At 31.0% G+C, this 23,215-nt stretch overlaps 1 protein-coding gene across 1 annotated transcript in view; it reads left to right on the top strand.

Moving 5' to 3' along the window:
• LOC105202923 (FERM, ARHGEF and pleckstrin domain-containing protein 1) overlaps positions 1–21,680 on the top strand; it is a 105,909-nt gene extending 84,229 nt beyond the window's left edge. Inside the window, exons 13-21 of the mRNA XM_039453625.1 lie at positions 77–166; positions 1,363–1,738; positions 2,344–2,453; positions 2,576–2,716; positions 9,982–10,136; positions 15,891–16,012; positions 16,122–16,276; positions 19,115–19,374; positions 21,388–21,680. Of these exons, the coding sequence (XP_039309559.1) occupies positions 77–166; positions 1,363–1,738; positions 2,344–2,453; positions 2,576–2,716; positions 9,982–10,136; positions 15,891–16,012; positions 16,122–16,276; positions 19,115–19,374; positions 21,388–21,463 (1,485 nt within the window). The 3' untranslated portion in view covers positions 21,464–21,680. The remainder of the gene's footprint in view (positions 1–76; positions 167–1,362; positions 1,739–2,343; positions 2,454–2,575; positions 2,717–9,981; positions 10,137–15,890; positions 16,013–16,121; positions 16,277–19,114; positions 19,375–21,387) is intronic.
• Positions 21,681–23,215: the final 1,535 nt, after the last annotated feature.

Below are 23,215 nucleotides of genomic sequence, written 5' to 3' on the forward strand. Positions count from 1 at the left end.
AAAATTAACTTTTACTGTATTTAACATTCAACAACTCGATGGAAATATCAACAAGAAGCAAATTATTTTTGTTTAGAGATGGCCAACCGACAAAGCTTATTACATAGCCAAGGAGCTTCTCATGACAGAACGAACTTACAAGAAGGACTTGGATGTTATTAATGTGGTAAGTAAAATGTTACGCTTTGTTTCAGAGTTAGAAAATACATTAGTTGAAATAAGTTCACACAGAAGATAATCTTCACTCATGTTCAGATTTTTAATCAGAAAATTTTATAATAACCAATGTGCACTTGTATATACGGTGTACCGAGCCCAGACGCGGCACCGGTGAGGGACTGCACTATTTGACCAGCCGAACACAAAAGTACATGCAACAACGGTGCACCGATACCTGAAATGTGCAATTAGTACGCCTTAGCCGAAATCGCTATTAAAGTTATCTTTTTTTATTGACTGAAAGCGATTACTTTTTGCGCAGTTGTTTTTTTTAATTACATTTACAGAATTAAAAATCTTTTTTTACAATTAAAGTATAGACAGTAACAGACGCAACAATTTTATAAGAACAACAAAAAAAAGGTTGGAGAATTACAGTTTTGTTATTGGGTTCCGTCATAGAGATGTTAAATAAACATTAAATAAATATTAAATCAATATTTTCTCTAAATCATTATTTTAAATATTTAATTAATGTTAAATAAATATTTAGTAAATGTTTAATAAATATTTTTATTATAATAATTGAATTGTATAATGAAAAATTAATATTAAATAAATATTAAAAATTATTTAAAAAATATTGTGTGCTGATTGGAAACTCCTTAAGAATATAAACTACTTTTATTGTACAAGTAACGATAAAAATAATTATTTAACAAGTAGTTACCGTTGTCGACGAAACTGCTTTATTATTAACATTACAAATAAGAAAATGTCCCATTTATTGATATCCATTACTGGAAAGAAGTTGTACAATTTTTTCTATTTGTAACAGTAACAAGTATTTTCCAACTCTGAAAAATATATATGTGAAATTTATGTAAATCTATACATATATAAATATAAATTTTATATAAATCTATATATGTAAAATCTATACATATATATTTTACGAATTTCTTCTATAATTTTTAAAGAAAATTTACAAAAAAGTGTACTTTTTTGTAGAATTCCTCATGTATATAATTTTTAATGTATTCTAAAATTGTTCAGTTTATAATTTAAAAAAATTAGAAAAGAATGTTTTTTATAAATTTTCACAAGTTTAACATATAGAAAATTTTTTAAAATATTATGAGATATAAAACACATTTTCGCCAAAGATTTTATAAATAAATTTTGACTTACATTTATGTATAGTGGTTTCGCGAGGAAGTTTCTAGAGAAGCGGCATTGGAAGGGAAGTCGGTAATTTCTCTCATTGAGTTACTCGCCGATGTGCATGGACCCTGCCTCCAGGAAATGGAAGCACGGTTAGCACGCTGGGAAAGCAACGCCCGTCACAATATCGGTGACTTTTTGTACAACACGCTTTTGAATGTCTTGCCTCTCTATGATCAATACTTGGAAAACCTGATCCCGGTATTGGAAAAAATGGAATACTCCATACGAACATCGCGACGCTTCGACCAACTCTGTCGCGACTTCGAGTCGCAGAAACACTGTTATCTGCCATTAACTTCATTCTTTTTAAAACCTCTACAACGATTGCTGCATTATAACAATATTATTGATAGTGAGTAGTCTAAATTTGATTATTAAATTGTAACGTACGCTATTGCTCAAAGCTTGAAATTTTCTCATATTTTATGGAAAGTTAAAAAGTACAAAAGAGTTTTAAAAAATTATTGAACAAATTTACGTAAATATTAAACAATTAAAATTTTTTCTTTTTTCCTTAAATACTGTAATTTCAAAATTAAAATTATTTTATAAGAAATAATTTTTCTACAAAAAATTTGATATAAATATCAGAATCAGAATATCGTCGCAACAATTTTTTTAAAAAAGCATTTTAAAGCTTAAAAAGCTTACATTGAAATTTTTTGTTAATTTTTTTATGATGTTTCATTAAACTATAGCTTCAAAATTTATAAAAAAATGGAAAAAATATCAATTTTCAATTCCATGTAATTTAGAAACAAAATATTGCAGAAACAAAATTAAAAGACAGATTCAAAGCTCTATCCTTTCTCTTTAAAATGTATTTTTGACAACTTTGCGACTTTTTTTTTACTAAAATACTTGATTTTTTTATGATACTCATAAATAATTACATTTTGTTTAACAATAGTGTACATATGTAATAATTTTTATTTTCTCAAAGTGGCATTCTTTTAGGACTATTGGATCATTATCCAAAGGATCATACAGATTTTGAAGATTGTTTGGCAGCAAGAGACAGACTCGGCGAGACATTGCTTGAGGGACTCACGATTATAAATCAAGCGGTGAGGAAATTATTGCAATTATTATTGCTTGATACAAGAAATTTTAATAATAAATGAAATAAACGCGAAGTATCTATTTTTTATTTATTAAAAAAATTTTTTTTTTTAATTTGCCGTTGTAGCAAAATCTAGTGCAGTTGTGCGAAATGCAAAGAGACATTATTGGCTTCGATAATCTAGTACAAGAAGGCCGAAGATTTATTAGACAAGGAAGCCTACAGAAGTATAGTCGTAAAGGTTTCCAACAACGAATGTTCTTCTTGGTAAGTCTTCTATATTATAGTTCTAAATATATTTCTTATTAAGCATATACAGTGGTGGCCATAAAAATAGAGCCATTTATATAAAAATTGATAAATTTATTATTATAATTTATCGTTTATATTTTTATTTGTCGGTAATATAGTTGATTGTGCAAATAACAACAATTTGTAGTAACTAAAAAATATAACAAACTACTGTCGAAATAAGGTACATGTCATATTAAGAAATTGCCCTAAAGTGCTCTGTGATATAAATAGTTTGGTTATAATAATAGAGCCTAATTATTAAAGTAAGTTTATTAACATACAAATAATTTGTTTAAAATATTAATGTGATTTAATAGTTTAGGTATAATAATACTGTAATGCAATTTAGTCAATTATTTCAAAATGCAACAAAAATGGGGTGAAATATTCATTGTAGAACTGATGAGAGGATAAAAATTTTAACTTTACGCAGCAAAGGAAGATTGCAATGAGAAATTGCAAAAATTATTGGTAAAAAAATGGGAGAAAATGTATTAAGATGCAAAAATAACGAAGAAACTCGAGATTTAAAGCGAAAAATTACACCTCAAATTGATCGTAATGTTGTACGTGCTTCTAAGATAGATCCATTCAAGTCATCAAATGAAATAAAAAATGAACTGAATCTTTTTATAAGTGCACGTACAATTTAATGAAGAATCCAATAATGTTATTTAAATGGTAGAGTTGCTAGGAAAGTTTTATATTTAAGTTTGAAGAATGTGAAATGCAGATTACAATTTGCAAAAGATTACGTAGAATGGAGTGGTCCAGAAGGAATTAAAACTTGAAGAAATATTTCATGATCAGACGAAACTAAAATAAATCTGATGGGATCTGATGGAAGATATTATGTGAGAAACCCACCAAATTAAGAATTGCTACCAAAGTATACTATAAACACTGTAAAAACATGACAGTAGTAATATAAAGTTGTGGAAAACATTTTTATGGTACGGAGTTGATCCAGTTTATTGGATTAAAAATACTATGAATCAAAATAAATATGTACAAAATAAATATTCTTGAAAATATTATACTACTTTTTGTTAAGAGAAACATGGCACTTATATGAAAACTTCAAAACTACAACGATCCCAAACACATTTCTAAGAAGGCAAAAGAATTTTTTAAGGATCATAAAGTATCTGTAGGATACCATGGCCTTTTTAATCACCGGATTTCAATCCGATTGATTTGTGGAGAGACTTTAAGATAAATATTTTTAAACATAAAGTTTGAAATTAAAATAAACTGTGGGAAAAAATACAAAGAGAATAGATGTCTATACCCGCTGAGCGTAATGGCAATGTTGTTGAGTCTATGTCAAGGCGTTGTGAAGCAGTAATTAAAATTGTAGTCACACGACAAAATATTAAATATACAGATTTAATAATAAAATTTTGTATCAACTTTTATTTTTAAATGTTTTAGTGCTATTTTCTTGTTACGGCTCTATTTTGATGACCAACGAATTTGATGCATTTATATTAGTTTATTTTTTTTTTCTTTTAATATAAATTGCAATAAAATAAAAATTAGTTTTTAATTTTTTATGTTTGAAATAAATGACATGATGAAATAAATTTAGTATAAACTTAAACTTCAGGATTTACTTTTTATCGTTAATTTTTTCCTTTGTTAGTGGCTCTATTTTCATGACCACCACTGTATGTATAGGAATATATACTTATTAAGCATACATATAGTATACTCAATCCGCACACAATATTTTTAAAAATGTTTTTAAAAACATTTAGAAAACATTAAAAACATTTATATAAACGTTAAAAATAATGTGTTAAGTGCTTTTTTTTCATTAAAAAAATGTTTATTTTAACATCAAAAAGAATGTTTCTTAAATATTATAAAAACGTTTTTTAAACATTTAAATAAAATGTTCATTAAACCTTAAAGAAACGTTTTTTTAACACAGCGTAAATGAGCAAAACAATATTAAAAAAGACAAACTTTTTTCTCCATAAAAAATTTTTTGAAAATGTTAAAATTAATAGATTCATGCCCCTTTTTACATAAAAAAATTTTTTTTAATATTGAGGTTTTTTCTTTGGAATTTTTTTCGAAAATTTTCACACGATCACCCATCCAAGTTATAGCTGCGGTAAACGATGCTTGACCTTTGCGACTACTACGAACTGAACCCTCGTAATGATCTGTAAACACTTTGTGCTAATACATGTACATCACTGATAGATCAGGTCAATATATGTTATCGAAAAGATGAAATATAAATATACAATTAAAGCATATTATATATATATATATATATATAATTAAGTTAATTTTTTACTGATTTTCACGTTATTGAAACATTTTTTAAAAAAATTTTAAAATCAATAATAATTGAAAAATAAATAGTTTAAATGTTAAATAAATAATAAACATAATTTTATAGAGTTGAAAAATAATTAACAAATTAATGTTAATTAAATATTAAATAAACATTTAAAGAATGCTTACTAAAATCATTTTTTTGATAAAATAATTTATGAAGAATAAATACTTAAACAATATTAAATAAACGTTTAAAAACGTTTATTAAAAAAGAATAAATAAAAATTAAATATTAAATTAATTTTGAATAAATGTTAAATTAATGTTTTTAAAATTATTGTTTCAAATAAAAAATTAATCTAAAATAAATATTAAATTAATATTGAATAAATGCTAAATTAATGTTTTTGAAATTATTGTTTCAAATAAAAAATTAATGTAAAAAAAATATTAAATTAATGGTTTTTTTAAATCATTATTATATTATATTATATTAAAAAGGAGATGTAACGCACAAAGTTGGTTCTTATAGTATATGCATTGAAGCCTCCTTTCCGTTGCTGATTGGCTGGCGTGATCGAGAGATTCGAAATCGTGGCGTGAGTTTTGTCATTAATGTTAATGACGTTTTGCGTTTTGACGTGCGGCGGAGTAATAATTGTTACATGCGTCAAGAGGTTAATAGTGTAATATTAATATATTATCAAATTGATTATTACAAATTTATTACTGTATTAGTTCTGTTTCCTGCGTCTAAAGATTTTTATTTTCCCCTTAGACGATTTCATGATTGTTTTAGATAAGTTTTATTACACGTTTTTATTTGTGATTGTAAAAACTATCATTATAAAAAATTGATAGTTTGTGTTGTACTTTATTTTCAGATAGCAATTTTATTTAACATTTATTATAGTATTGTTATTAAAATGCTCTTTTCTATACAAACATTATTAATGTGAGATTGGATTTGAAAAAGCATCAGAATGAATTAATGATAGAAGGAAGGAAGGAGTAACAGTTTTGAAATGGGACTAATACAGAAAGGAGAAAAGAATTTAAGAAGAGGGAGAAGATAAAGATTTAAAGATTTTTAAATAAAGGATATAATGGGTGAATATCTCTCATGTGTGATATTTTGATATTTTGTGTTATAAAAATAAAAATAAAAATTTCTTTGATAGAATAATATCTATTTCATTAAAGATTTTTTGAAATGTGTACTGAAGATAAAGAAAGGAAAAGGAATAGAATAGAATAATACGAAAAGGAAGGAAGGAAGGAAGGAGGAAGGATCAAAGGAGTTTAGAACGGAAATAAAATTGAAAGGAGAAAGAAATTGAAAGTGTTGCAAATAAATTATTAATGTAACATAAATATTAAATAAACATTAAATAAACGTTAAACAAATATTTTCCCAAATCATTATTTTAAATAAGTAATTAATGAAATAAAAATGTTAAATAAACGTTAAATAAATATAAAATTAATATGTTTTGTAAATCATTATTTTAAATATTTAATTAATGTTAAATAAATATTTAATAAATATTATTGTTATAATGAATTGTTTAATGAATAATTAATATTAAATAAATATTTTGTAACAACCTGTGTTTGTCCGAGCACGGATGAGCTCAGAGAAGCCAGGGATCGAAGGAAGGTTGCCGGGTTAATTAACTCTGAGATCGGAAGTTTGTGTACAAATAAGAATTTATTAGAAACAGAAATGATTTGGTGATACAATGAAAAGAAGTTGAATATAAAGACGCGGTATTTACAATGCGGTGGTAGCTATTTACAGAATTATATCCAAAGAAGATTGCGGCCGATGAATGTGTACAGTGCGGTATTGTTGTTGCAGTCGCACGCGCCCGTTTACGACGCGGATTCTCTTGAGATGTTTACGCTTGCGGTTGCGAAGCTTCTTGATCCGCGGTGCGCGCGGGTTGGGATGTCTCATAGACGGCACGCCGGTGCGTTTCTTAGAATTTCGTCTCGCGATTCACGACAGGTGTCACGTGGAATTCCCTTAGTAGGGAACTCGCCGATACGATGACAACGGCTGTCCCGAGATCTCTCGATGGAGGCAGAGATCTCTCTATCCCCTGGGTGACAGGGATCGTCGTGGACTCCGGTGCGGAGTAAAGGGATGGCCAGCGCCGAGATCTCTCGGCCGTGGCAGAGCTCGTTCCACCGCGGTGACTGGACTCTCTAGTATGCAGGACGGAAAGCGGCGGAAACGTCGAGATCTCTCGACGGTGCAAAGCTCACTCTACTACACGGATTCCTGGGTGCTCGAAGAGGAGAACTGAATCGGAAATCACTGAGATCTTTCAGCGGTGACAGAGCTTGTTCTATCACGCGGATTTCCCTGGTTCTGGCTCGGAAGCTGGATCGGGGAAAAGTCGTTCTCTCTGCGAGATTGTCCACCTTATACAGGGTCATCGAAAAGTATTGGACCCCTTGATTATTTTGGATACTAAACATTTAAAAAAAAAACGTTTCAGATAAAAGTTGTAGGGTTTCGAAAGATCTATTTACTGATCTTATCAGTTTGACCTTGGATGGCGTCGCCAAGGTCATATCAAAATCACATTAACTTTTTTAAATAAAATACCCTATTTCTGATTGCAGAATCTAATAGCTGGTGTCAAAAGCTTTCCAAAACCCTATAAGAAAGTTTATTTTTATTGAGTACTTTCCGAGTTGTGAGACTTGAAAGCTACAGTGTACTGTAACTTTCAAGCGTCATAACTCGGAAAGTACTTAACAAAAATAAATTTATTTATAGTGTCTTGAAAATTCTCGAAATCGACTATAAGAAAATGCAATAAAAGATGTAACGTTAGAGTATCGGTAGTTTCCTAATTAAAGAGTATCGGTACTACCTTAATATTTTATATTTTTTATTGCATTTTCTTGTAGTCGATTTCGAAAACTTTTTAAAACACTATAAATAAGTTTATTTTTGTTAATTAGTACTATTAAGTACTTTCCGAGTTATGATGCTTGAAAGTTACAGTACACTGTAGCTTTCAAGCTCGACAACTCGGAAAGTACTCAACAAAAATAAACTTTCTTGTAGGATTTTGAAAAGCTCTTGACGCCAGCTATTATATTCTGGAATCAAAAATAGAGTGTTCTATTTAAAAAAGTTAATGTGATTTCGATATGACCTTGGCAACGCCATCCAAAGTCAAACTGATAAGATCAGTAAATAGATCTTTTAAAACCCCACAACTTTTATCTGAAACATTTTTTTTCTAAAATGCTTAGTTTTCAAAATAGTCAAGGGGTCCGATACTTTTTGATGACCCTATACCCCGATCTCGGAGAGTCAGAGATGTTCGGGTGGAGTTCGGCACTCCTCGCAATACAGCATCCCCGCTGCTTTGAGATCGGTTCGGCGTTGCATTCTCGCTCGCACGTATGCCTCTTCGTTGCTTCAATGCCAGGAGCGTGCGATCTAGAACGCGTGCGCGCGGAGTTTAACGGCGCGTTCACTGCACTGTTCGAACGCGCGTATGTGAAGCATTTATTGGCGCACAGCGCCTGTTTGTCTGTCCGGCGGATGTTCAGCCGGATAGGGGAGGCAATTTGCGGCCCCAGGGGGGACGATGCGGAGGTGCATCGTTACAATTTAAAAAACATTTAAAAAATATTGTGTGCTGATTGAGTATGTACAGGAATATATACTACCTCCTATCTATATTTTTCTGTTTTTTTTTTACAAAAAAAATTTATGAAGTTTTTGTTTTGACTCGTTTTTCTGGACAAGTCAAAACGAAAACTTTGCAAATTTTTTGTGGAAAAACGAAAAAGGTAAAGAAAAGTTTTTATTTTATTGTAAAGATCATATTTTTCTTGATTTGATATTTAAATTTTATTAAATTAAAAATAATTAAGAATAATATAAAATGACGTTACAATTCAAATTTTCCTAAATTAATTTAAAATCAGCATTTACAGTGACCTCTATTACTGCCACAGAACTTATCAGAAACCAAAATGGCACAAATTTTATAAAGTTGAAACATCTAGTTGTAAAGTTAAAAGATCTAGTGCTTGACATAGCCGTTTTTGAAATATTGTATTTGAATGTAATTGCTGCTAATATAATTAAACATAACAATTTTTTATTATAAATTTACTCATTTTTGAATGTCGTAAAAATTAAGCATTGTTTAAAAAATTCTCTATCAAGCACAAGTTTTTAATGTTTAAAAAAAGTGCAAAATTGCAAGTCATTTGAACTATCATTAAGATATAATAATCATATGTTTTTATTTTAAAAAATTTGATTAGATTCCATTTTATATTATTTTTTCAATAAAATTTAAATATCAAACAGAGAGATGTACCTTTATAACAGAATAAATACTCTTTTCTAAAAAAGATTTATAGTTAGTATAGTTAGATCGTTATTTTGATCTCTCTATAAAATATTTATTTATCTTTTTTACCTTTTCGTGGTTTCCTCTTAAAAATTCCTTAATGGTTACATTAGGTGCAAAATGACCTCAGGGCATTTAACTGATTGCAGTATTTACAGGTTACAGTTTTTGAAGTAAAAATAATATACTTTTAATTATATAACTCTTTTAATTTTTAATTTTTTTTTTTTTTATAAAAATTTATGACTATACTCTACAGATATGACACTTTCAGAAAAAAATAGTATATAGTTCACGTTTCAAAAAATAACATAAAAGAAAAACTTAGTACGAGAAAAAAGAAGTGTGAAATTATTGTACCCAAGGTTATTTATTTAATACAGAAATATTATACTAATTCTTGCTTAAATTATTACAATTATGAAATAATATATGAACAATAGAAAAATTAAATTTAAATGCATTAGAGCACCAAACTTTTTTTGGAATCCTAGTGAACCGCGAAGAGTTAGTGTAACAACATTTAAGTTGCATACATTTGTTTTGCAGTTCTCAGATGTGTTACTGTATACATTCCGTACGCAACAGCCAACACAATGTTTCCGTGTGCATGGCCAAATACCATTAAAAGGAATGAAGATTCAAGACGCGGATAATAAGACTGGAACGGATTTCGCTTTTATTATTGATGGACAAGGAAATCAGTAAATATCAAATATAAATATTAAATGTTTTGAATTATTGCAAGTCAAGAAGATTTTTATACTTTATAAAAAAGTGTAAAAATATGTTGGATGAAAATATAATTTTTTAGGGTCATATTTTTAATAAAATAAATAAGAAATAAAGTCCAAAAATGAACAAAAATATAGATGTTTTATAAAATAGATAAATGTAATATACGGAGCCATAGTTTCCAATTGAATTCTACGCAGAAAGTATTGCTTCATCACTTAACTGCAATACTCTCTCCCATTGTCCATTCAGGATCCTTATTGTCCGATCGAATTTTGTTGTTCAACCATATGTTCGAATTTGAATTTTGCTATGATCTTTGACTTATGCTTCGAAAAGAATATTGTGCAGAACTTCGACATATCATACATAATATGAACGTCAGAAAAAAATTTGAACTACCAAGTGATGGTACTGGTTCACATAGATTACTATGAAAAAATTCACCTACTTCCAGAAAGATAAATACGAGTTTGTGTGCTTTATCAAACTGACAGATTTCATTCGAGTCTTTTTGCTTTTTTTCGTCATAAATTGTCTTCCCACACTTAAGCCTAGTGTAGACTGCATGCAGCAAGCCGCAAATGTCGAGCAGCAGATTTCGTTAAGTGGCTGCTGCTTGCCTGAAATTCAATACTGTTGGATTTTAGATGAGCAACGAGCTTCATTGATTAGCTGCTGCTCGACGCTTGCCGCTTGCTGCGTGCAATCTGCACTAGGCTTTACTCTTTTCATGGCCCTTCTTCTTACAATAGTGACATTCAAAGGGATATATACGTATATGTACACACACACACACAAACGCGCGCGCGCGCACACACACACACACACACACACACACACATACACACAGATTGCTCTTTTTTGCTTGCGTATTTTTCCTTCATTGTCGATTTTGTATTCACGGTCATGATCTTGTGGTGGCTTTTTGCTTATTTAGTTTCTATTCCTCGTACAACAAATGCTTTTTAAATTAACAGTTTGCCTACCAGGATCCATGGTTTTCTAAGCCTTCACTAAGGTACTGTATTTGCTAAGCAAGCCCCATAGTATTTTTGCTATGATAGTGACTTCCAAAACTTTTTCATCAACATCCTGAAGATAACTAGCTAAACTTTGCACATTTCCAATGTGCTGAGTTATTATTTCATCGGGATCTATATTGCACTCGTAAAATCTTTGCATTAAAAGTTCAATTCAAATTTTTGCTCATGAATTGAGCTTAACTTTTTTATATGCTACTTGAGGTAACATATGTTATCACATTTTTAACACTTGTTATTGACGAGAATAAAATGAATTTTGATCTGGCATATTCTTTAATTCGCTGTTTTATTTTTGTTTTATCAAATAGAAATTGGTTTATTCCTGTGATTATATCGTAAACTCTATTTACAGTTAACGCCATGATCATGTGGTACTTCCACACTTGAAATTCCATCCCATCAAGTTTTTCAATACTTTGAATACTCTCTTCTGCTATCTTTCTCCAACAAGACACTTCACATTTTTTTATCCAATTATTTTTTTCACCACGATGCACTTCATGCATTTTACTGCTCGATAATTGAAAATGATGCACTTTGCACATGGCCCAAAAAATTAACGAAAACGTGGCTTCTGCATAGACATATAAAGATAGACCCAGCATTAGCTATATACATGTGAAGTTGACAGAACGGTGCGAGAGGCAAAATGCAGGAAAGTTTTTCTGTGTTTGATTTTTTAGTTAGTTGTTTTTTATTTCTAAGAATGTCTTTCTAAGAATGAAAAGGGCAGAAAAGGACAGCATTCTCCGCATTTTGCCTCTCACTCCGTTCTGTCAACTTTATTTTTAGACGTATCGGAATGGGTGAATGCTAGATCTATCTTATATGTCTATGGGCTTCTGTTCATAAGTCTTTTTTCCCTCTCAATTATCATCCAATACAGATTAATGAGCATAACATACTGAGCCCATAACCTATTGGAATATATCTACATCCGGAAAGTTTATGGAATTAATAGAAAGAGAAAGTATTCGCACATTTGTTTTAAATTGATATTTATTTAAAATTGAACACGCTTATATCGATACCACTACATGGCAACTACAAAAAGAATATGAAATCTGATGGTGATGCGCACGCAGTTCATCGCAGGTCGCGTTATCTACTTTTTGTAAAGTTATTAATAATGCTTTTCTCTTTTTGTATCGTAGACTAAAGAAAAGCACTACGAAACGCGAAAAACTTATTACTCTAACAATTATATTGATTTAAAATCTGTGAATAAAAAATAATACAAAAACATGTCACCATTGTTAACGATATAAAACGATAATATGTCCATCAATGAAACAATACCGATAAAAAAAGTGTAATTTACAAGAGTTATTAAAAATTGCAAGAAGATAATCGTTAGACAATTTATGGAAATAAGTCAGTTCTGTTCAGCGTCGACATTATCTGTATCGGACTGAATAATATTATCTATTGTTTTACCGAATTTATATTTATTGATTTTAAACAGATGTAATAATTTAATGATTTAATCATTTAATTAATGCATGCTGCTGAAGAGGACTGTACTCAGGTCGAAACTAGTACCATAATATATTGTAATATATATAATTTATAACAAATTTTACTATTTTATAAAACATTTTTGCTTATTTTTAGTCTTTACATTATGTTTATAATTTGTTTTGTCAACGTGTTTACATTATGTTTATAATTTTTGTCAATTTTAAAATAACGCATTTTAAATTGTGCTATTATACGTATATTTTTATTGAAAAATTAGCTAAACTGACTTTACTGAAGCACGCTTGCTATTAATAATAATAGTCATAGGTTGCTCTGAAAGTTTCCGCAAAATAGTACAAAAACATATAGAGGAGAAGAGGGTATTATGGCTACTGTCGACAATATGGTTACCCCTATTATTTCCGTTATTAGGTGACGTATTCTAACAATTGCTTATGGAGTTATTCGTTTAGTAGTCCGTCGTTTTTTATTGATGCTAATATGCCAATACATAATGACTGACAATTGTTATAAGGCATTTTTATTTTTAAGCACTTCTAAACTTTTTCAAGGTACACTTTCAACCTTTAATTACGTACACTTTTTCATTATTTTTAAACTTGAGTGTATTATAACACGAAGGTACATGTATTCGAGTGTTTTTTTGTTATTTAACTTTTTATTTGGCCGTATACATTTCAAATTATATAAAATTAAACCAATAACATGGAATTTTGTTAATATGTTTTTAAACAAAATTTTTATATTGAAATATTTCTTTGGTAAATCGATTGCCATTCTAAAGAGCGGTGTTTAGAAACGTTAGAGACATCATTTTATGCTTGTTATTTATTGTTAAACAGGGATAAAATGATATTTTTAATGAAGTTTCTAATGATATTTCTAAAGCTTCTGAACGCAGGAAAATTCTAAATCAGGAAAATTCTAAACAATGGAAAATTAAAAATATCTAATTTTGTAACAGGTGTAACAAAGCGCTTAGAACGGCGCTCCGTATAGTCGAACCAGCGCCGGCCATTACAGGCGTACCCGGCCGACCATGATATACCGACGTGCTCGCGCGCCCGCCGGCACCGCGCAGCGCAGCGCAGAAGACGACTCCGTCCCGTGGACTCGATCTCGAGTGGCGGGACGCTGGCTGCCGACGAGAGCCGACGTCTTCCCGAACATCCCCGACTACTCGAGATACGGGTATATAAGCGCGCCGATTCCGCGAAACATGACTCCAATCCTGTTCTCTCCACGGAGATGCTTCCCCAGGTTTTCGCCGGAATCAAGCATCTTGGTTCCCATCGAGCCACTCGACCAGAAGGCCGTTCCGATTCCGCTCCCGCCGCCGCATGAAGCTCAAGATAGCTTGGGCTTCGTCAAGAACACTTGGCCGAAGGCAAATCGTCCTCGCCGCATCCCGACTCTGACGCTGCCGCGCGTAAGGGAGTACGAAGTTTCGTGTCTCCACCAAGCGTACTTGGCATGTGGCAGTGTCCCGGCAAACGATAGCGGTATTAACCGCACCGCGACGAGACAGGCACCGAAAGCACGGATCCGTGTATCGCGTCGCGTTACGAAATCATTGTCCGGCCGACAATAACACGACGCACCTGTATCCGAATTCCGTGATGTCGCAAGCCCAAGAAAGTAAGCGCGTAATTCTGAGAAACGCGTGTCGCGATATTGTAAAGAGTCGATTCAGTCTCGTATTTTTTTTCGCGAATCTAAATTGTCACATCCGTCCGTCCGCGCAATATATATATCTTAGCTTGTACTATCTTTTATCTTCTTTTTTGTTACATTATTATTATCTTTCTTTTTCTTTTTTGTTACATCAGTATTATCATTAATAAACACCTATAATTATTATCTGTAAAACTAGTCTAATTCCTTCTGCGACTCTTCGCGCCCTCGTTTCCGTCCGACCACCGTCCGTGCGCGAAGCGGGGTCGTTACACTAAGTACTGTGTTTCTTTTAAATTAAACTAATTTTTTAAAATTATTTTTATGGATAGCCATGTTACAACCACTTTTTTTCTTCCACCGATTATGCAGTGCATTAGATTTTTATCAATCACGTCCTAAATAATAAATATTTTATTACTTTGAGTCTAGAATCTGTCAAACAACATTCTGACGCATGTAATCGTTCAAGTTTCAATAGAAAATATTAATTATAAACAAAGTTATTCAATAAAATGAGTAACATATTACTCTTTTCTCCTCTAATTAATTTATGAAATTGGTTTTACTTGTTTCTCAAAATACTGTCCGTTACAATTAATACATTTTTCCATTCGATGAAGCCAATCATTGGAGCATTTTGTCCATCTTTCTCAGACACCAGATTTTCGAAACTATATCGCCGCATCTGCGATGTTAAACTTCAAACCACATATTTTATATACGAGTACATACACTGCTTTGAACTGACCATGATTGAACTTTTTAAGCTTTTCTTTGCTCCACGTGACATGTGCCATTTTTTAGGTTTTTGTATGCGACTGCATAGCTTTCTGATATTAAAATGATCATGTAAGATTATTTTAATTTGTAACATATCAATGTCTAGGAATACCATAATTTCTCTGTAGGTCATGCGATGGTTTTCTTGCAGTAAGTTATGCGCAGCATTGACGTTCTCTAAAATGATCGTCGTGACAAAATAGTCTTCACGGAATTCATTACTGAGCTTTACTCGGCCACACTTGGGTACTTATAAACAGTTCTTTGGGACGATGCTTTATCGCCAAAAATTTAATGAAAACTTTTTATGCATTGTAGTGAAGTTCTTCAATTCACTGTAGCGACTTCTTAAAAAAATTATTGCGCGGAAATTTTTTCATGATAAATTCATTATTTTTCGAAAGCGTCAACTTTGAATACATCTTACGGCTGAAGGAATAAATATTTTTTTATTAAAAGGCGAAACGTCATTAAAAAAATAAATTAACAGAACCTATCAATAATTTTGACGTGATACGACGCCTAATATTATTTTGCAGAAACTTTCAGAGCTACCTATATATAAGAATTGTGAGACTTCAACTCGGAAAAATATAAAAAATAGTCTATTAAAATGCAGATATTTTAAAAGATTAGGATCTATTGGAATTTTGAAATAAGACAAATATTTTGTCAATATAATTATTTAAAGTTAAAACGTGACAGAATATAGAAACTTTAATAATTCTGCTTTTGTAGATCATTGACAATCGCAGCAAGCAACGAAGAAGAAAAAGAGAGATGGATAGAAGATTTGAACATGGCTATTATACAGATTGCGTCGGATGCAAAAACGCCGTATTTAAGTTTAAAGTCTTGTAGTAAGTGACTGTTTAACAATTCAAAGTTAACATATCTGTATTGAAAGAATATTCTTTTTCAACTTCCTTTTATTTGAAAGAATTTTTTTTTTAGACTTTTATACAAAAGTTTCAGGTTCAGTCGACGAAGTGAGAGAGGGACTAGAAATAGATCGAACCAGTTGCGGAGGTGCAAAGGCCTCACAACGTAGCAATACTGCAATTCACGTTTGCTGGCATCGTAATACAAGTATTAGTTACAGCGATCAATTACGAGCGTTTCAGGTATGTTAAAGTTGCAAATAATATTATTAGAGTACTGATATCTCGTTTATTACGATATACCTAGATACCCTATATAAAAATAAGGGAGAATAACTACAATCAGTTAAAAGTTAAATAATAAATTAAATGTAGTTGAAAGTTGTACTTTAATTTGATTCTTAACTCTAACTATATAATGACCTGACTCCGCGCACGGGCGGTGTTGATTCGGTGGACGAGGACGCGGGTAGGTCGCCGAGAGAACTAGACGTGTTTTTAATGATGACAGAGTAAATCAGTTTATTGTGAACATAAAAAAATATACAACGTGATCTTCACGAAAGCGGCGCATGGACGGACAAATGGAGATGACGCTTGGACGAACGTGATAGAGAACTTATTTCTACGCGCGGACGGACGAACGATGGAGAATAATCGCGGAATATGTACACGTAGGTGATTCCGAGACGAATTTCTCCGAACTCGGAATCCCTGTTTACAAATAAAATTATTTAAAAAAACGTGGAGCTAGAACTCATCACATTCTCGTTGTTGGCTCTGGGTCGCGCTAAGTGTGGGTAATATTTTACTGTATAGATGTACCTAATTAATATAGGTATAATTATAACCAATTAAAGCTACAGCCCCCCCCCGAAACTTTTTCCTAGCTACACCACTGATATATATATATATATATATATACACACACACACACACACACACACACACACACACACACACGCACGCACGCACACACAGGGTGTTAGAAAATTCGCGCAATCGAAGTACAAGACGTGATACTTTACGATAAAAGAAACAACTTTTTCCTTTAGCAAAATTGCGTGCGACAAGTAGTTTTTGTAGGAAAACACGTTAAAGTTAACGAATAAGCGTTCTTGGCTCTGCGGCGCTCAGGTCCGGCGCACGCGCTTCTTATTCACTTGTACCTAGTCGTTGGCTAATGGTTGTAAGTAATGTCTTAAGATGCTGATACGATACTGTAACAAAATGTGGGTAAATCAGCCGTTTTTATAAAAATTTGTTGTAAATAAATATGCATTATTTTATGATTTATTATATCATATTATAATATAATTCAACTTTGTTTATAATTCAACTATAATTATTGAAAAAACAAAAATATATATCGATTTTTTTGGAATAAGTATACTTTTTTTATACATTTATACATTTATTGTTAAGCCATTGCCATTTGTTTATTATGTATGTGGCTTGCAACAGAGAATAATGATTTTCGATGACGCTAATTTTCTATAAGCTAAAATTGCACTAAAATAGCCAAAATTTCTTAAAGTTAAAATATTAGACAAAATTAAAAATAATTGTGATGTTTTACAGTAAAATAGATCTTAAAGTATTTTGTATTTGTGATTAATAATCATTTTAACAGTGAGTTGCAAAATATGTTTAATTCTCTTGTTATTTTCAATTTATTTTTAATTCGGGCCTTATTAAAAGCACAAGAATTTAATAAAGCCCAATGTCAGAGTTTAAAAAAATTTCTTTTCTGTTTATTTAAAAATGTTTTATATAGATGATAATTTTATTTTGGCAAATGGTTGAAATAAAGATTTTATTCTCATTTAGTTTATTTCAATATCTTTATAAATAAAATTTATAAAAAATAAAGTAAGTTATGTGGGCCTTATTTAGCTCGGGTACCTTACAACGAGAATCACAAAAAATCGCACACAATTTTTGTACATTTTGACATAAAATATTCTAAGCTACATATTCCACTATAGTCAACACAAAACATTCTAAGCTACATATTCCACATCGCAGGATCTCCAGGGTATATAACTTTTTTGATCATTTACGATAACTTTATATGTAAATTGAGAACTTTTAGAGGTTATTTTTTGACGTGATTTTTAATACATGCTGAGCATAAATTTATGAGGACAAAACATATAAACATATTCTACTTACCTTCATTAACATCCTTCATCAAACACATTTGAAGATGAACAGTTAAACCAAAAGTTACACACACTTTAAACATAGTAAATATTTAGAAGTGGTTCTGCGTAATGCGCGCTATTCCGACAACGGTAACTTTGAACCACTTTGAACTATCATACTTCCTCAGGTATATAAGATAGCTTTCCCTCCTTTAATACATAGTGATGCCCTCTATATTGATTCTGTGAAACGACTTTTGGTCAGCTTTTCGAGCGTTTCAGATCAATGCCAACGATATAAATGGAATTGACATCAAGGGTCAATTATATGTCACTGAAATCACAATTAAGTTGTTATTACGGGCCCGGAGTTTATGAATTTAGAGTTTAAAAGGTTTAAATTATCTAAGTTTTTAGGCTAACAATAAGGGTGGAAAGTCTAATGTTTAAAAATCTATAATTTTGAGTTATTGAAGTTTTATTTTCTTTTATATCCAAACTATTACAACAAAATGTCACGTATTTGATGATTCTGATGAAGAGTTAAAGCATAAAAAATCATTATTTATTATCTTATTTTTATGGAACATTCATATTTATTTTACATTTTTGCATATTTCCTTTCATGTATATAGAAAACTAATTACGCCACCTAATTTGGATCATTATGCAATTTAAAAACTATAAAAGAACATACAAATTTTACTTAGCGGTTAGGGAAAAAAAACATTCACTTTTACACATCTTGCTTTGATTACAGTTTATGTTTTTCATCTTTGACGGCTTCTCTTTGTCAGTTAGTTTTTTACAAAACTTGTTTATTCAATTTTTAACATAACTAAATTAATTTTATAAGTCATTAACTTTAACTTAATAAAAACATTAAAAACCAACTCTGATAAAAACTGATGATATGTTACGTACATTGTTTCAGAACCAACTTAGTGGATTTCTTCTACGGAAATTCAAGAACAGCAATGGTTGGCAAAAACTTTGGGTCGTATTTACTAATTTCTGTTTATTTTTCTACAAATCTCATCAAGACGACTTCCCATTGGCTAGTTTACCATTATTAGGATATACTGTTTCTACACCATCGGAAAAAGATGGTATCAACAAGGATTTTGTATTCAAGTTACAATTCAAAAGTCATGTGTATTTCTTTCGAGCAGAAAGTGATTATACTTTTGGAAGGTAAATATTTAGTGTTCTAAACAGCAAACATATTTAAAATCGGGGCATGAGATATCCTAAAGATGTTTTCAAGATGTCTTTAAAACTTTTTATGTCCCAATTTTAAACATGATATTATCTGGGATATTTTTGTAATTTTAAAAAATTATAAGGAAATATTATCATGCGATATCGTCGAATTTTAGAAAAGTTTTTGATTGCAAATTCTACAGTGTATTCTAATTAATATTAAAATAAAAAATTGTATTTGAACGAAAGGCGTTTATGATAAATGTACTTTGCAAGCAATAACCAAAGCTTTTAAAAATATTTTTAAAACATTTGAAAGACATCAAAAAGTTTTAAAAATGTTAATTAATCCATTATTTTTAACGTTTTTAAAAATTGTTTCAAATATTTAAAAATATTTTTAAAAACTGCTTGAGTACTGTACCGAAAACAATGTTGAATATGTTTTTATCATTTTTAATATTGTCGATTGCACAGTTTTATTTCTTGTTTTAAAACATCCATATACGCAAAAATTAAATGTTTAAGATATTTATCGTAAGGTAACTATATCAAAATCCAATATGGCCTTGCTGTTTCTAACAACTTTACAATTTTCGAGATAGGTGGGAATCGTAGATCAATTGCTCGTAGGCATCAAAAATTATTAAATTGATTATAATTATCAATTTAATTTGGTGATATTACAATTCTACTTATCTTTCAATGTTTTAAAGTCCGGTAAACATGCGGAGCACAGTTCGGCAGAATTTGTAAATGTGTATACATTTACCTAGAAAATTATTATTGTTCACTAAGATCTGCTTTCGACTGGTTATTTTTTTTTTCTTTTTTTTTTATTTAAAATGTGCTGATACACTTTCCGATTATAATAAGTTATTATTCTAAATATCGTTAAACATTCAAGAAGTGTAAGAAAGAAAAAATTCACCAAAAACTTACTCAAGATTGCAATATTTATACTGTAAACGTATAGGTTCATACATAACTATGCTCAGCAATATAAAATTATGTTTTTTTTGTACAAAAAATTAAAATAGTACATATAAGATATACTATTACAGTAATGGTCCATATTTTTATTATCGTCATATATTGTGGAAAAAATGTATATGAGATAAAATATTTAAATTGTAATAGAACCAAACAGACAGAAAACTCAGGATTAGAAAACCGCAATAATACAAACAGAAATATTGAGAATCAGTAATGTAGGAGAATAGATATCGGACAAGGATCGAAGGATCGAAGATCGATTGTTATCGGTCGATAATCGTAATGACCTTATATGTTGTCGGAATTTGGAAGAGCGCGAGCGAGCGGGAGTCCGCTGTGAGTCGCGAGCCGAGACAGTGCTCCGTGTCAGAGACAGAGTGTATAAGGACAGAGTAAGAGATAAACAGAGACAGAGTGCGGAAATTCAGAGTTAGCCACGAGTTCGTTTTTTCCTTTTACGTGAACTTTTGCAAGAGACGATTGATATTATTAATTCGACTGAAGCGACAAGATTCGCTCTATATATGTAATTATTTAAATCGCGTATTTGATTAAATTGCGACATTATTAATAACAACTATCTTTAATCATTATATTTATTTCTATTTTATCCTTCTTAAAATCATATTATCCTACAGTAATAATAAGATGCAACTGAGCTATGAGATGAATTAGCATAATGTTAAAATTATGGATGTGGAAAGAAGCTGAGGTAAATGATTAATAATTAGTGAAATTATTTATGAAAATGGCTAAAAAATTTGTGGCCGAAACATTTAAATATATTTATGTAACGTTAACTTAAAGTTTATTTAATAATGATTGGGCTATAATTACTGTGCTGACTTCTTTTAGCCCATTCATGTCTTAAATGTTGAAATATTTGGGATTTCACTGATTTATTTTTAAGCAAATTAAAAATTTTTTCAAAGCTTGAAGACATCTCGTATTGTTTCGTTGTAAAATTTGAAAATACGAAATATGCAAAATGATGAATTTATGTTTCAGATGGATTGAAGTCATTCGAAGTGCAACTCAACAAAGTCATGTGTCTACTAGTATGAATGGAAAAGAAGAGTATTAAAACTAAATCTACACGCACAATTAATAGGAATAATTGTTGAAATGGTGTGTGCGCGCGCGCGCGTGTATGTGTGGTTATGCTGTAAAATATTGTTTTCAAATTTTATGTACAGGGTAGGGAAAAAGTACCAGAATAGCAAAATATCTCGAAAACTAAGCATTTTAGAAAAAAGTGTTTTAGATCAAAGTTATAGGGTTTCAAAAGATCTATTTACTAATATTATCAGTTTGACCTTGGATGGCGTCGCCAAAGTCAAAATTACATTAACTTTTTTAAATAAAACACCCTATTTTTTATTTCAGAATCTAACAGCTGGTCTTAAGACCTTTCCAAAACCCTAAAAGAAAGTTTATTTTTGTTGAGTACTTTCCGAGTTGTGGGACTTGAAAGCTACAGTGTACTGTAATTTTCAAGCGTCATAACTCGGAAAGTACTTAACACAAATAAACTTTCTTGTAGTGTTTTAGAAAAGTCTCAAAATGAGCTACAAGAATATGGAATAAAAGATACAATATTAGAGTATCGGTATTTCCCTAATTAAAGTGTATCGGTACTTTCCTAACATTCTATATTTTTTATTGCATTTTCTTGTAATCGATTTCGAGAGCTTTCCAAAACACTATAAATAAGTTTATTTTTGTTAAGGACTTTCCGAATTATGACGCTTGAAAATGTTACAGTACACTGTAGCTTTCAAGCCTCACAACTCGGAAAGTACTCAACGAAAAAAAAATTTCTTGTAGTGTTTTGAAAAGATCTTGCTATTAGAGAGCTATTAGACCAGCTATTAGATTCTGGAATTAAAAATAGGGTGTTCTATTTAAAAAAGTTAATATGATTTTGATCTGACCTTGGCGACGCCATCCAAGGTCAAACTGATAATATTATTAAATAGATCTTTTAAAACCCTACAACTTTTATCTGAAACACTTTTTTCTAAAATGCTTAGTTTTTAAAATATTTTGCTGTTTCGGTGCTTTTCGTCCCATCCTGTGTGTGTGTGTGTGTGTGTGTGTGTGTGTGTGTGTGTGTGTGTGTGTGTGTATGTGTGTATATATATACATACATATATATACACACATAGAGGGTATCTCAGACCAATGTATAAAGTTTATCACGATGAGATAGAAGGGATCGAGAGAAATCAAACAGTTTAATACCATTTTGCGATATTTGCAATAATTTTCGAGTAATAAAATATTAAAGTCAAAATATTAAATAAGAGCACGCGGAGAGACAAGCGGTCGCTTGCCTGATGGGCCTCGCACACTGAAACGCGATGGATGACGAACGATAAGCGATATCCAATGAGAACTCTGCTTTTTCCGACGTCACCATCCATTGCGAGACTATGTGCGACGTCGCTCACAATGTTGGCACAAGTTCCAACTTTCATCGCTCGCGACGCGCGAAAGCGACGGTAACATAACCTAAAAGCACAAACGGTGAGCGTTGTACATAAAACTGAAAATGTGTTCTGAGGACCAGAATAATTGATTTATCTTAATGCTATATTCGTAAAATAAATGTAACTAAGACAATACTCTGTTCTGAATTTTGATCGCTGATCGCTTGTCACATTCAATGTGAATTGGAAAAAATTAGTTTTTACGAATCCGTCGCGCATTGCTCATCGCGCATCGCCTATCACGTTCAGTGTACGAGGCCTATTGAGCCGTAGGACCGCGAGCCTCGGCGCGATGCGAGGGCATGAGGGAGCGATGCGGTGCCAAGCTATCCTTCCCCTTGCCG

The sequence above is a fragment of the Solenopsis invicta genome, chromosome 1 (genome assembly GCF_016802725.1).
Source record: "Solenopsis invicta isolate M01_SB chromosome 1, UNIL_Sinv_3.0, whole genome shotgun sequence".
Taxonomy (NCBI): Eukaryota; Metazoa; Arthropoda; class Insecta; order Hymenoptera; family Formicidae; genus Solenopsis; species Solenopsis invicta.